The sequence below is a fragment of the Botrytis deweyae genome, assembly GCF_014898535.1.
Source record: "Botrytis deweyae strain B1 chromosome Unknown BDEW_004, whole genome shotgun sequence".
NCBI classification, from domain to species: Eukaryota; Fungi; Ascomycota; class Leotiomycetes; order Helotiales; family Sclerotiniaceae; genus Botrytis; species Botrytis deweyae.
This window is the reverse complement of record NW_024066211.1, coordinates 635,769-650,983: the sequence shown is the minus strand read 5'-3', so window position 1 is coordinate 650,983 and position 15,215 is coordinate 635,769. Positions and strand designations below refer to the sequence as shown.

Below are 15,215 nucleotides of genomic sequence, written 5' to 3'. Positions count from 1 at the left end.
ATAACTCGTACATGTGGCATCCACCCTCCAGATCTACATGCCCAATCTCACCCCGTTACTCCAAGCATCTGTCGAACTACTTGTACCCCTTTTGTGATTATTTGTATCGACGTCAAAATTCTCAGGGGACATCACATACCCATCGAATGCGGAAACGATAGACTGCTGCACGCAGTGGAGTCTTTTCTTTCGCATCACTTGTTGGGATGATCTCGATATCTGTGATTCTGATTGATTGATTCATTGATGGAATACAGAATGGAATGTAAGCTTAATTCAACCCAACTAGCTCTTGATAGATGCCACGACATATGTAGAGAACACATGTTTTGTGTTCTTATACTATTTCTCTGCGTATGTGACGCGTGTCGTATTTGTATTTTGTGATGGGTAGATAGTTATGCGCGGTGGAGATGTGGTGTAGAGAAGTATTGTGATGTGATGTGATGTGATGTGATAGAAAATCGATTGGTCGATTATATTATATATACATACCTACATACATATATACAAATAAATAAATCTGCGAGCAAACGACAGGAAAAGAAGTAAGAGTGTTGTGAATCTATGGAGTGATGGATATAAAAATGCGAGATGGGAGTAAACACACCTTGCAAATACACACTAGCGAAAGAAATCATATTGATATCTTTTTTTCAGATGGAAATAGATATAGTGTGGTGGTACCCAAACACCTAGATGGGTACGCAGAATACCCCTCTCTTGCTGATGAAACCAAACCAAACCTCGGATTCGAATTCGCATTTTGTCTGTGTCGGTTATGAATGAGGTTATGTACCTGCATGTATGTATATATATATGTAGTACATTGAGTGACCTACCTAACACCTATCTATCTAGATCTTGATCAAGATGATCGTTCTTTATGATGAGATCCCTTAGAGGAGGAGGAATGATCGTTCCTTGTATTTTTCCCTTCGTGCATCCTTTCTCACGTCCTCCTTTCCCATGTTCGGGTTAACTTTCACTTTACTTACTTACTTACTTACTTCCTACTTACTGATGTCCGCTCTCCCTTCCTCCCTCCCTCCTCATATATTTCGAATACAAGATTCCCATGATTCTAACACCCATCACCTCCCAATTCCCCAATATCGAAGTATCAATTCCACAACAGCATCCTCAATATACCACCCACTCACTCACTCACTCACCCACCCACCAACTACCCACCACCAACTCCACCACATCCATCCAATACAAACGCCTTTCAATAAAATCGCAAAGCCGTCAATGGTACTGCAGCACCGCAGCATAAAGTGTAGTGTGGTAACCTTATGGCGAGCGCGCATGCTAGTACATGTGGAGACTTGAAAGCAATAAAAGAGTGGTCATTTGATGTAGGGTAGGGATTGGGGGCTGATATTTTAGGCTTTTGTTCAATATCGATACCAATATACAGTACCACGCAGGAGTCATTTATGAACGCAGAGGGGCTTCTAAGACGCGGGTTCAGGGAGGGAGAGAGAGGGAGTGTGTGTGTGTGTGCGTGCGTATTTACTCTAGGTTTTCGCCTGGTTGATGTAAGATGTCACTTCAAATCGCACACTTCTCATAATTGGGGACATTACACGAATAATCGTCTTGGAAGAGAAGATATTCCGTTTATTCATGAATCCTAGAGATTCAAGTCCTATGCATTCATGCCAAAGCTAACAGAGCGAAGATATTCTGGTATCATATCCGCCGAATCTTTAAAAAACCACTTTTTCTTCACCATCCATCCGTTCCTTCTGTCCATCCACTCTCACCCACAAACATTCATTTCACCACCCATTCTCTCATCTAGAAAGAACACCCTTGACAACTCCCTGAACAGTCTTCCTGCCTTCAATAGCAATCTCTCCAATTCCGCTTTCATCCCCACTACCATGCGCAAGCCAACGCTTCAACAGATCATTGCTCTCCTTGGGTTTAACATCATTTCCTCTTGTACCAACAGTAATATGTGCTACTTCATTCGTGCATTCCCATCCATCATCGATAATCCTAGCTACGATTGCCATGATACGGTCATCCCATACGATCTACTTCTGTTAGTGGTCACCTCAAAAATAATGGAAAGATAGAACCTACTCTCTCCAGCATAACTTGACAGTTGCCAAATCCCGTTCCGGGACTCCATGGATCTTTAGAAACTTGATCCGCGTGTAAATCACTGTATTTCTGCCACAATTCAGGGAATTGCTTGGAGTTAGCTCGATGAATAAGAGTGACGTGAAATTCTGGTTGAACTCGGCGCATTCCCTCTAGGGCTCTGTAAAATTTCGCTTTGTTCGAGGATACACGACCGAAAGCATCGTCAAGCGTCTCCTTGATTTCATTTCGAAGAAGGTCGATGGAGACATATTCTAATGGTTTCCTCTTCTTTGCAATCTGTGGTTGCTGGTTTTGCTGTAATTAATTTGAGGTCAGCGTTATTCGGTACGTGTACGCTTTCGTTTTTGGGCATTTTCATCATCATCATTATCATCACGTACATTTCTGTTCTCTTTCTGTTGATTCCTATTGTGATTATTAGGTGGTCCGCGACCAACTTCATGTCTGAGATCTGGTTTGTAATCGCTCAATGCAAATTGAATTGCCTCATCAAGATCCTCGCTCGTGGGCAAATCGATAAAAAGCTTTGGAAACTGTGCTGAAAGCTGTCCAATAACAGTCTCAAGATTCTCTCGCGAGTCCTTAGTAGGGTCCAGTTCGATAGAGCAGTCGAATCCGTCATCTGGTGGTGCAAATATATTTACGGGTTCAAAGCGTTGAATAAAAGTTTCCATGATACCAACGACTTTCTTCGTGTCTGATGCTGCTTGGAGAGTCTGATGATTATCGCCGCGGTTAATTACTCGATCTTGAGTAACTTGTCGAACTTTCTCGATGCTTGCTCTATCGTGAACAAAATTCAAGACGACGAGTCGAACATGCGGATGAGTAAGATGTACATCATCAATCAGTTGCTTTCGTTCATGTCTTGAGGCGTTATTTCGATCAGCAAAGACAACAGGTTTTTCTTCGAGCTGTGTCAAAATTTCCTTAGTGAATCGAGGTGGACGTCCCTTGCCCGTAATGTTGTCATTTTGAACATGGCCCCAACCAAATAGATGAGTGAGTGCAAGCGCAATAGTTGTCTTTCCACAACCAATTGTTGCAACCGGACATAGAATGACATTATTATGCACTTCATCTGGTGAACCTCCAAGTTGAGAATATTCTTGACGAATAATATCCGAACCCTTCATTTTAATTTCCTTCAGGAAATCATCTCTCAATTTGATAATACCATGATTATGTGCATACTCTTTCCCCAACTTAGGATCCTCGGCAAGGCGTTTTCGTGCAAACAAAAGGTATTCTTCTGTGATCTTGACATGCTTTCTAAATCGAGCTGGTTTCCCGGAAATCAAGGCCTTTGTACATTCACGCCATTGTCTATACATCAAATATGGCTCTTCGAATTTGTATTTGAAGAACCAATCTGAGTACGACTCATTTGATCTGGTACGAGCCTTGCAACGAATGACGAAACCTTCGATATCACGTCCTTGATAAGATCCAGTTTCAGCTACTTCATCAAGGAAAGCTTTGGCGACTTGAATATCATCCATTACCAGGAAATCAGTCTTTTTGAATCCCCATTCGGCTGCAAAAGCCTGGACTTGTTCGCCAGGGTAAGTCATAAACTCTGGCAGGTTGATATTGATACCATGAAGATAAAGACCTGCATCATCTTTACCATAAGCTAAGATGTGCTCCTCGAAATCATCATCGCAAAGCTCGGCCACCGCAGTGGCATTTCTCTTCCTAAGCTCTCTGGCGAGATCCTGTCGATTTTTTCCAATGGCTTGAAGTTGTTTGTCGACCCATCTGTCAGCAGCTTTTGCGTGGCTCATTTCTGGTTTATTCCCTTGGCCGGTAGAATGTTTGCTGCAAACCAATAGAGTGCCATCGTGAAGACCACTAATAAAGACAATACATCCATTTTCTTTGAGACTCAATTCATAGGGACCCTTGGTGTTGGCTTCGATTTGGTTCCATTTCGTAGAACTAACCTCTTCCGTATTGAAGAATTTATCATAACCACGGACTGCAACCTCTAGCTGACCCTTTTCATTTTTACTGGTGAAGAGACCTCGTGCATATGTAGGTAAATCATGGCGCTTGTAGTCCCAATCTTGAAAACGCCAAGATTCGACGACAATCTTTGCTGGAGATCCATCGACCTGGAAAGGAGTTTTCTTGCAACTAAAACCATGCTTCTTTCCTTTGCCGGCGCTGTCATTGAGATTTCGAAGGAGGGTCTGAACTTCTTCTACATTTTGAGATTTATAAGGGACATTTTTGTGTTCAGCCATGGCGACAGAATATTTTGGTAGATATGTTAGAGCGGGGTGGTTTGAAAGATTTAAAAACTTTGATGTAGTAGTAGTAAATTGGGAAGTTGAATGATCTTTGAGGAAAATTGAAAGAAGTCTTGGATATAGAAGTTTGTGGGCGAACAGCATCCAAGAGAGACTCTTGACTTTTTATCAACACCAAGCAACCACACGGGATCCGTAACCTTATGATGTTCCTTCCTGATCCAGCAAAGAGTCACACCGGGGAAATGGATAGATACTGGGTAGTTTAAATGAAGCTCAAGATATTAAAATCTTGAGAAAAGTAGGAGGCAGAGTGCAAGGCAGGGCAGGGACTATGGATACCCAGGTCAATACCCAAAGAAGAAAAAGGACAGGCGAATCCCTTTGATCATTGGATAATTCTTAGATTGTCTGGGTACGAGTAGGGCTGAGCATTAAAAAAATAGGTGACGGGTATGAGCGCTTAGTGGGGTTCTTGGGCTCGGTCATCGGGACATGCGGCCGCTGCACTGTAGAAAATCCTCGGAGGCCCTCCTACGTTAGCCACAAACAGAATAATTTTTGGAAGAGACGCATTGTGTATATTGAAATTTCCACTTTACGGTGAAGACAATAACACAACATTGACTCATACTCGAATATACGATGGCTCCCGCTCAACCCAATCCTTTCCTTCTAGCCGCCGACAATTCTCCAGATCTCCTGCCCCTCCTTCGATCGAACCCCGCCTTAGCTTCTGCTCAAGATGAACACGGATATTCGTTAATGCACGCTGCTGCATCTTACAGTCATTTAGACCTTCTGCGAGCACTTGTCACCGAGTTTGATGTCAACGTCGATTTGAAAGACGAGGATGGAGAGACCGCATTGTTTGTGGCCGAAACACTAGACTGCGCAAAGCTATTGGTTGAGGAATTACATGCCAACTTTACAATTAGAAGTGCTGAGGATGGGTGCAATGCAAGGGAGAGAATCGAGGCAGAGGGCGACTATCCAGAAGTCGCCGTGTATCTCCGAATCAAGGAACTTGAAGCCGAGGGAGGCCTTCCAGCATCAAGTGGTACAGATGCTATAGTGGCCCACCCACCACTAGTACCCGAAGGACTGTCGGTCAACATTGGTACCATGAATCCAGAAGAAGATGTAGGAGAGGTCATTGATCCCGAGTTTAAGAGACGTATTGATGAACTGGCTGCTCGAGATGATTTCCAAACACCTGCGGGACAAGAGGAATTACGAAAGCTCATTACGGAGGCAATTACAGGCGAAGTAGGAGAACGACGAGAAGTGCGTCGACGAACAGAATGATTTCCCATCTATTCTACTTCCCACAAAACATAATCGTTAGGGACATCAGGCAACTTCAAAACCGTACAGTTCTTGCTCTCGCCATTCCAGCTATCGCTAAACCCGCCAACATAATACGAAAACCAAGCATCTTTCGGCGCGGCGAGTAGAGCTTGGATAAAAGTATCATGTGCCCATGCAGGGGAAATAAATCCAGTCCATGTGACTTTCACCAACTCCTCCGCTTCATCTGTACCTATCGGGGGTTCGTAACGGGACAGAAAGGGGTCGATGTTGTCCGTTGAATTGACTCGTGGACTTTCTAGCGAAATTAATGAAAGCCATTCATGAACTTCGGCGGCAAATTCGCGAAAGTCCTCGTCATAGTTTCTATTGTTCTCTACTGGAGGTTTGAATTTAGGTCTCTTGACTTGATAGTCACTCGATACTTTTGGAATGCATGTTATCTTATTTGGATGATGTGGAGATAATGGGTCAGATGGTAATACTGGCGAAGAGGTTAGTATTGCAGCAAGAGGTGTATATAGATTCCCACCTGTAGCGCCTAGATCACAGAAAAGCCACGTCACAGGAGTAGTCAATACATTCTTGAATGCATATTCAATCCTTCGAAAACCCTTCTTGCCATGTAACATTGATGGTAATCGCAAATTTATCTCAACAACTATGAATTGATTAGCGAATCCATTTTCCCAGCCAAAAAATTACATACTCCACCGAGGGCGATGTTCTCGTTTCCCCTTAATTCCCTCCGGTTTGCCTACCAAACCTGATCTTTCATAAGTTTCCTTATCCAAATGCAAGGTTAAAATTCCTATGACAACGTCAGTAGGTTCTGCACAGTAGAACGTCCAAAATTTGAGACCCTACCCTCGCTCAAGGAAAACACATTATCCACCTCCATCATTCCCTTCGAAAGCATCATAACATTCCCTAGAACCCCGTAAGCAAAACGTAACCTCTCCATTCCCTCACGTGCCTCACCTTTCTTGATATACTCCGTAAAAAACTCTCCCTCCAACAATGCACTCAATGGAAGCACAACCCGACTATAACCCGGACCGTTGTCCCCCAAAACTCCATCCATCCCGTTCTTCATAAAATCATATAATTCCTTGGGTAATATCATCTCAACCTTGTTGATAAATTTATGACCCAAGATATTCACAAATGGTTTCCGTTTTACCGGAGGTTGTTTGGGATCGAGATGACCCATGGTCCCATGCGTCACGTAGCATTTCTGCTCGTGTTTTGTATCTTTTGGGAAGCTCAACATTTTCGATGTGTGTGAAGGCTTGGTTGGAAGAGGTAGATGGATGGCGCACTTTTGAGGATTTATTTTGATACAGCGATTTTGGGTTTAGCGTGGATGGCATGGGCTCGAATGCGCTAATGTTAACCCTGGTAAGGATTTTTGGAGGGGTATTTTTTCGCGGGAGTCATGGTGAAAAATATTGTGAATGCATTATTGAAGATTACATACAGGCATTGTGAGCCGATTTTAATTCAAGGCTTGATCAGAGACTTTTGTCTGTAATTCTCTCAAAGACAATCTTTCCAATTCACGAGACTCCGAAATTTTGACGCCGATTTGTTTGTTCGTGCTTGCCTGAGACTTTCCACACCAGTGTAGTGGTTTGCAGGAGCGAGACGAGAAGAGATTCTACTCGAACACCTGGTTCTGTTGGAGGATTAGACATCATCAAAAGATCAAAATGAAGTGTCTAATAAGATTCACACAAACGCACGAGACGTTTCGTCTTGCCGAGATCCAGGCGTTAGCAGAGCTCGAGAATATTCCTTTACAGGTTGAACACTATGTTTCGAATGTAAGTGAAATCTATGATCAAAATCTCATCATTGTCGTCAGTTCTAAGTGATTGATAGTCACCCTTTTGTTTCGTAGACGTCCCGTCTGCAGAAGCCGCTGCTCGATTGGTTAAGAGAAGCATTCTCTCGAAAGCCATCTACGAAGTTTGGGGCACGGGTTCTACGTATGAAATTCTTCATGATGATGTAAAGACTTCTACAAAAGATCTATGGTCGCTTTACAAAACCTGCTCTTTCAAATTTACCGTGGATTGTTTTCAAAATACAAGACCTACCACCGAACAGCGAGCACTCATTAATGAATTCCGATATTTGGAGTTCGAGGGTCCTATCAAAATGAAAGGAGCAGATGAAGAGTTCTGTATCTTGGAAGAATGGCAACTTGATGCTGCTGCCAATGGTATCACAACACCTTCCCAAGTAACCTTTGGTCGATTTCTCGGCGCTAGCGAAAGAGATATTGTAGGAAAATACGATCTCAAAAAGAGAAAGTATATCAGTACCACCTCTATGGATTCCGAGCTCGCATTAGTTACGGCCAACATCACATTAGCAGCCCCAGCAAAATTATTCTACGATCCATTTGTCGGAACGGGTAGTTTCCCAGTTGCATGTGCACATTTTGGCGCGCTTGCGTTCGGGAGCGATATTGACGGGCGAAGTATCCGAGGAAAGGAAACGCGAAATTTACATTCGAATTTTGTACAATACGGTCTCACGAATCAGTTTGGGGACACTTTCGTGGCCGATCTCACAAATACTCCATTGAGATGCGCGAGATTGTTCGATGGGATATTGTGTGATCCGCCCTATGGTGTAAGAGAAGGCTTAAAAGTACTTGGGAATAGGGACCCGACTAAACCTAAAGTCCCTATTATGTTAGAAGGCGAAACCCAACCTCATCACTTGTATAGATAACTTTCTTTACGATCATTCTCCCAGAACAATGCTAACCAGAATGCCAGACAAGACGCCTACATCCCACCCAAGAAACCATATTCTTTCCTCGCCATGCTAGACGATATTCTTGATTTCGCAGCCATCTCTCTCGTAGATAATGGTCGTCTATCCTTCTGGATGCCAACTGCAAATGACGAAGATCAAGAAATCAAAATCCCCACACATCCTTGTTTACAGATTACAAGTGTGTGCACACAAGCTTTTAATAAATGTAAGTCATTCTCATGCAGGTAGTCAGTAGCGGATTGTTAATACAGAAATAGGGTCAAGAAGACTTATTACATATAAGAGAATACCGGATTCCATGGTAGATCCTGAACAAATCCGCGAGAGGACAGCTAATGGGTCGGGTGTTACTGCTGATGAATTGAATCCGTTTCGAAAAGGATATTTCCAGGGATTCAAATCAGCATTTAGGGATACACCGAAATAAGAACAAGGAATGATTACATGCTCATTGGGTACCCTTTCATGTGTGATTTATCAGTTCTCAAGTCTCTTGTGAATCTTTTGATGTGTGACTATGCTTTGAGAATCGGTTTGACAATCGGTTCATGATTTACGCACTTTTATTCACGAGCAGATTCCCAAATACAATGACATTCAATGTGATGCTCCAGTCTAGAATATAATAGAAGACAAATGAAGACACATTAAAAGATAGCCGACTCATACCAGTTGCTAAACACGACATCAAATCATATCCACATCCAATTCCACCATTCTTCTCATCCCCATCTCCATCTCCCCCTCCTCTCAAGCCCCCCCTTTCACCCTACAAAACCCACACCAACCCCACCGCCCCCATCACCATCCCACCCAACAGCCCCGTAACCTGCGCCGCACCAGCCTTACTCGAGCTCTCAATCGGGCTCGGAGTGCCCCCACCATTCTTCCCCGTCTCCGTCGTCTTCGCGCTCGTCTCGGTAGTTTTCGCTTCCGTTTCCGTCTCCGTGGTAGCCGATGCACTTAATTTTTTCGTCGTCACCGTACTATTCCCGCTCGCGATCGTCAGGCCTCCTGAGCCCGTGATTGGGACGAGGGTGGCGGTCGTCCCGTTGATGATGCCGGTGAGGAAACCGGTGATGCTTGGGGCTGCGGGGGCGGAGGTGGTAGCGGATGCGGATGCGCTGGATAGGAGGGCTTCGAGAGAGTAGATGCTGGCTTTTGCGGGGCCGGCGTTGATGATATAGGTTTGAGCGGCGGGGGAGAGAGAAGTATACCAAGCGGGGAGGGAACTGAGGAATTCTTGTTCGAGTTGTGCGAAGCCCGAGGGAGAAGATTGCAGAGCGAGGACGGATGTGGGGATGCTGGTTAGTTGGGCGGCGAGGGATGGGTCGGGGATGAGGGCGGAGGAGAGAGAGGAGATGCTGGAGGCTATGGCGGAGCTATGGGGTGAGGGGGATTTAGTTATTTGGTGCTATAATGGGGCGTGAAGGGGAATGTGGAGAAAGAGCAATTGAGAGAGTAAAGGAGATCAGAAAACATACGCATCAACATCCTGTCGTCTATCCAACTGCGGGCTGCCAAGCACCACAGCGCAAAGACTAGCCGTCGTCAAAAGATTGATATACATAATGCAGTTACTGAACGAACGCGACCGCTATATCTATCGAAAGTACAAAAAGAATTCTTGGAAACTTTTCGTGTTCGCAAGTGAAAAGTAGATCCTTCAGAAAAGAAGAGAAGAGAAGGATAGAAATAACACGAAAACATATCAAAACAAACCCCTCAATCTCCACATTCGGGACATTGGTACAAGCCCCTGATAGTAAACACGAACTGTGTATCACTCCTCAACACTGTGTATTACCCAATTGCGGAAATGGAAATGTCTTGTTTGGTCTTTCTTATGTTGTGATACCTTCTTTGACCAATTGTTGCTTGGGGCGAAAAGGAATATGTAGTGATGGTTTGAAGTTTCATGCAGATCTACAGGTACGGGTCGGATGAGTGAATTACTGCTTGGAGAGAAAATAAAGAGCGTTCAATGTGGTGTGTTTATTTTGCTTCAAAGCTCGGGAGTTGGGACACAACTTTGTGTTATATTGATGAATATCTGCATGAAGGGATGTATGAGAAAACATCTTCTACCACTTATTTTCAAATCTGACATGGTGTGAAACATGGGCGTTGTGGCTGATATATTGATTTTTCTAAATCCAGCCATGTATATTCCCGAGGCAACGATGTAGTACGGGAAGTAGGAAACTTATGAGCCGTTGATGAAAAGTGAAATTACTATAATGCGTGTGGTATCTTTCTCCCTTAGTTCTTCTTTCCATCTAAATCTGAATAGAAGTTGTATCCGAATCCTTTGCTAGCATCATTGAATCTCAACTTTTTATCCAAACCATCCAACTTCTTCAAGTCTTCAGCATCAAGTTTGAAGTCTCCCTCCAAGTTAGACTTGATGCGTGAAGGTGTCTTGGATTTGGGGATAACCGAGTGACCATGTGCAATACCCCAAGCTAAAGCTACTTGTGCTCCAGACTTATTATATTTTTTGCCGATGTCAACGATAGTTGGATCATCCTGAAAACATGTTAGTAAAGCGTGGAACAATTTGAATCGAATCAATCTTACCATCAACTTGCCAATACCCTTCCCGGCATCATAAATTTCATTTTGATTTCCAAATGGAGAATATTGTGTGATGTGAATACCTTTGCTCTTGTTGAACTCACAAAATTCGGTTTGTTGCAACCATGGATGAAGCTCCAATTGATGGGCCGCAGGAACCACAGAAGTCTCCCTCAACAAACGTTCCAACTCTCCTCTTGAAAAATTAGAGATTCCAATAGCCTTGGTCTTTCCAGTATCAATGAGCTTTTCCATAGCCTTGTATGTATCAACGTAGGAAATATCTGCTGTTTGCATCTTTCCATCCACCTTTGGCATTAATTCATCGCCTGGCTTGAATGCAGATGGCCAATGCATCAAGAATAAATCCACATAATCCAAATCCAAATCTTTTAACGAAGCATCAAGAGCCGCTTCGACGTCTTCTGGCTTATGCTTGTTGTTCCATAATTTAGTGGTAATGAAGAGTTCGGAACGAGGAACGCCAGATTTCTTGATTGCAGCTCCGCATGCTGGTTCAGTACCGTAAACTCTAGCCTAGAAGAGACGTTGGGTTAGCATATTATCCATGGATTGGTAATGAAATCTTAAGATGATGATACGTACAGTATCGATATGTCTATATCCCGCCTTCAATGCCTCTGTAACTGCACCCTCTTGAGAATCCTTATCCTGCCAAGTACCAAACCCAATGGCAGGAATGGTAGCTCCAGTGTTAAGCTTGTGGGAAGTAATTGAGGCCATGGTTCGTCTTTGAAGTTGTGAAGAAAGTTGTGATAGTCGTGCTGAAGATCTGAATGATGATTGAAGAGTTCGGGCGAACATTATTGATACGAAAGGAGAATATTAAATAGAAATTCACCTACACGTCTATATCTCCTTGAGATCACCTACCTCATTATTCATCTCTTTGCCGCCACCAAAATTGTGACGTAGATGTTTACTCAATTGTAGAGATGATTAATGGGATACCACTGTCGATCCTATGACGTTTTGGCTTTTGTCGGAGGTCCTCAACTGCGGAAGGTGGTATTCAAGATGCCTGCGGAGTGCTGGGTGTGCATAAAAGCCCTTTGTGATTCCCCGCTCTTGAAGAAAGGTCCGAATTCGGCACGGATTAATAATTTTGCGAATGAAGCTCGAAGGGTTTCAGACTTCAGTCTTCACGTGACCAAGGGAAGAAGAACTGACTGGGGACCAATTGATATAGCTAGGTATTCGAAATACCAGGCTCACCAGAAAGAGAAGTCAGGAGCTCAGTAGAAGCCATTGGAATAAGACAAAACTCCACGGGAAAACGATTGAAAGTAGGTGATTAACCTTATCAAATAACTTGCTAACTCATCCTTATCGTCAAACCACGAGAAATCAAAAGGGGCTCGAGGGGTTCCCAGAGAATTAGCCATCTGCAATATGAGTAATCGAACAGGAACTTTCAATAACTTCACCATGAACTACAATGGTTGAAGTTATTCTTGTGTAAGATTGATGAATGTTGCAAACCGAGAAACAAACAGACACAAGAGTGACAAGACGCACCACAAAAAAAGAATCTGGAAATATTCGAACACCTCAAAGACATTCAACTCCTCTCCTCTCCTCTCTCTCCCATGGCCATTACCTGCTACCGGTATTGCACTCATTGTATATATCACTCCATTGATAGACCAAATATACCAACGGCGCCTAATGTATGTTACCGGTAGATACATCATTTCTAAAATCAGACGCCGAGCTAAATATATAACTCGGACTCCTTGTCGTCATCACCACGTTTCACTAGCTACCATTCATCTCCATCTTCAACGAACCCAACCTCAAATCTCGTGTCCCGCACCAAGCTCACGACGTGATCTTCAAGATTTCCACTGATATTCATCCATCAGTGTTTCATCATCGTCCGATGGTCCATCGCGCTTCTAAATAAGATTTAGACTTCGCAAGACTCGAGAGTCGAGAACAAGGAAAGGTATTTCGGTATCACCATTACAAGTGTAAAACGTCAAAGCTCATTACCGACTCCCGAGTATTCCTCTCTCTCTCTCTCTCACACACACACAAAATATCGGATCTGTATATCCTGAGCCATGAATCATATCTTCCCATTGGAAGCTTATTTCTTTCATCTTTCCTTTTTCATACCAAAATAAAATATGAAGGCCTCGATCATCATGAATATCTTCTTGCACTGCCTGCCGCGGTTGTTTCGAGTTCAATGCTTGGATCTTTTTATACGAGACTTTTGAAAGCTTGGTGTGAGATGTCAGAAAGGTATTTTATATAAGTAGGAAATTCTTTGGTTTAATGTTTCCTTCGTCTCTGTTATCTTTCTTCCATTGGTCAATTGTTACTCTCGTTGAAACGTGACCTATACATTCGTTTTTCTCTCTTTCTATCTATCGTTATATCACCTATTTACCATAATTTTTGAAAAGGATTCAAAATAAGGGTCAATCAAATTATTCCTCAAACACGAACTCCAAATGCATCCCGTTCAAATCACTTTGGCCATTCTCCTTGGCCTCATATCCACCACCTCAGCTCGCTTCTCCAAAGCTCTCATCTTCCCCCGAGCAATATCCCCAAATAACACCTGTGGATTCAATGGTACCGCAGGAGGAGGAGCAGATGGCTACACTTGCCCCTCAAGCCTTCCCTGTTGTTCCTCCAATGGATTTTGCGGTAAAACAGATGATTATTGTCTAAGCAGCAATGGCTGCCAATCCCAATTTGGAAATTGTACAAGTCCAGTTGCTCTTACCGGAAGCAAAGTAGTGAGTACGGATGAGACATGTGGGATAATCGGGGCTGGGACTCAGGGATATAGCTGTCCGACCGGAGAATGTTGTTCCAACAAGTAAGAAACCATATAATATCCGCCATTGAGTTGGAGGAGTTGGTGTTAATAAATCTCCAGTGGATATTGTGGAACTACATCGGATTATTGCTCTGCTACTTCAGGTTGTCAATCAGCGTATGGAGTATGTAACAATGCTACAAACACCACTACATCAGCAAGTACAGCAGGTACCGGCACAGATAGTCTCTGTGGACCAGGCGTTGGTACTTGTGCATCCGACGAATGTTGTTCTCTTGCTGGATATTGTGGTACCACCGAAGGTACTTTCCCTCACTCACCACATACCCATACCCATACCCATCCTCTAACCACCCCCAGAATACTGTACCGCCCCCGACTGTCAATTTGACTACGGACCCGCCTGCGACGCCAACGCCATTCCCACCGGTGCAAACACTTCCACCATTGCCCGCCCAGCCCTCGGATCCGTTCTCTACGGCAGCGACGGTATCTACGACTGTGCCAAGCCCGGCGACATGGCTCTCACCTTCGACGACGGTCCTTACATCTACACCTCGCACATTCTCGATCTCCTAGCCCAATACAACGCCTCGGCAACGTTTTTCATCACCGGTAACAACAACGGTAAAGGACACATCGACAACACTTCGCTCGAATGGCCTGCACTCATCAAACGCATGTACGACAATGGACATCAAGTCGCATCGCACACATGGAGCCATCCCGATCTCTGCAACATCACCAGCGCACAGCGCAAAAACGAAATGTGGAAAAACGAAATGGCCTTGAGGAATGTAATTGGAGTTATCCCCACATACATGCGACCACCCTATTCAAGCTGCACCGCAGAATGCGGATGCGAAGCCGACATGGAAGAACTGGGATACCACATTACCTATTTCGTACGTCCTCCCTCCCCACCCCCTCCCTCTCACCCACCAACTAACTAACTAACCCCCCCTCCCCCCTCCAGTCCCTCGACACACAAGACTACCTCAACGACTCCCCCACTCTAATCCACAACGCGCAAACCATCTTCTCCAACCGCCTCAACGCCTCGAATCCCCGCACAGACCACCCTCTCGTCATCTCCCACGATATCCACAACCAGACGTCGCAGGTGCTCGTCGAGTATATGTTGAAGTCGGCCGTGGCGAAGGGCTATAGACCGGTGACCGTGGGGACATGTTTGGGCGATGAGAAGGCAAATTGGTATCGTACGGATACGGCGTCGACTTTGGGATAGGAGGGGAGGGGAGGGGAGATGAGATGAGAAAGAGATGGGAAAGGAGGGGTAGGGGAAGCGAGGGGAGGGTTGGAATTGAGTGTTTATTGTG

General features: G+C 44.2%; 7 protein-coding genes across 7 annotated transcripts; 3 read left to right on the top strand and 4 right to left on the bottom strand.

Moving 5' to 3' along the window:
• Positions 1-1,603: 1,603 nt before the first annotated feature.
• On the bottom strand, positions 1,604-4,744 carry EAE98_002205 (uncharacterized protein). The gene is made up of 3 exons (XM_038949824.1): positions 2,502-4,744; positions 2,098-2,415; positions 1,604-2,048 (listed from the first exon to the last, which is right to left on the bottom strand). Exons 1-3 carry the CDS (start codon positions 4,518-4,520, stop codon positions 1,803-1,805), a joined length of 2,583 nt encoding a protein of 860 aa, XP_038813563.1. The 5' UTR covers positions 4,521-4,744; the 3' UTR covers positions 1,604-1,802.
• A 277-nt stretch (positions 4,745-5,021) lies between these two features.
• EAE98_002204 (uncharacterized protein) lies at positions 5,022-5,684 on the top strand (the record flags this gene model as incomplete). The annotated part of the gene is made up of 1 exon (XM_038949823.1): positions 5,022-5,684. One exon carries the CDS (start codon positions 5,022-5,024, stop codon positions 5,682-5,684), a length of 663 nt encoding a protein of 220 aa, XP_038813562.1.
• Positions 5,685-5,692: 8 nt separating this feature from the next.
• EAE98_002203 (uncharacterized protein) lies at positions 5,693-6,960 on the bottom strand (the record flags this gene model as incomplete). Its single annotated transcript, XM_038949822.1, has 5 exons — positions 5,693-6,171; positions 6,220-6,348; positions 6,397-6,498; positions 6,555-6,617; positions 6,669-6,960. 5 exons carry the CDS (start codon positions 6,958-6,960, stop codon positions 5,693-5,695), a joined length of 1,065 nt encoding a protein of 354 aa, XP_038813561.1.
• A 196-nt stretch (positions 6,961-7,156) lies between these two features.
• On the top strand, positions 7,157-8,948 carry EAE98_002202 (uncharacterized protein). Its single transcript, XM_038949821.1, has 4 exons — positions 7,157-7,513; positions 7,572-8,422; positions 8,480-8,685; positions 8,738-8,948. Exons 1-4 carry the CDS (start codon positions 7,400-7,402, stop codon positions 8,905-8,907), a joined length of 1,341 nt encoding a protein of 446 aa, XP_038813560.1. The 5' UTR covers positions 7,157-7,399; the 3' UTR covers positions 8,908-8,948.
• A 301-nt stretch (positions 8,949-9,249) lies between these two features.
• EAE98_002201 (uncharacterized protein) lies at positions 9,250-10,602 on the bottom strand (the record flags this gene model as incomplete). The annotated part of the gene is made up of 2 exons (XM_038949820.1): positions 9,965-10,602; positions 9,250-9,862 (listed from the first exon to the last, which is right to left on the bottom strand). Exons 1-2 carry the CDS (start codon positions 10,048-10,050, stop codon positions 9,250-9,252), a joined length of 699 nt encoding a protein of 232 aa, XP_038813559.1. The 5' UTR covers positions 10,051-10,602.
• A 140-nt stretch (positions 10,603-10,742) lies between these two features.
• EAE98_002200 (uncharacterized protein) lies at positions 10,743-11,882 on the bottom strand (the record flags this gene model as incomplete). Its single annotated transcript, XM_038949819.1, has 3 exons — positions 10,743-11,009; positions 11,061-11,594; positions 11,664-11,882. The coding sequence occupies 3 exons, from the start codon at positions 11,880-11,882 to the stop codon at positions 10,743-10,745; spliced, it is 1,020 nt and encodes a 339-aa protein (XP_038813558.1).
• Positions 11,883-13,393: 1,511 nt separating this feature from the next.
• EAE98_002199 (uncharacterized protein) lies at positions 13,394-15,124 on the top strand (the record flags this gene model as incomplete). Its single annotated transcript, XM_038949818.1, has 4 exons — positions 13,394-13,914; positions 13,975-14,177; positions 14,236-14,780; positions 14,852-15,124. Exons 1-4 carry the CDS (start codon positions 13,541-13,543, stop codon positions 15,122-15,124), a joined length of 1,395 nt encoding a protein of 464 aa, XP_038813557.1. The 5' UTR covers positions 13,394-13,540.
• Between the last annotated feature and the right edge of the window lie 91 nt (positions 15,125-15,215).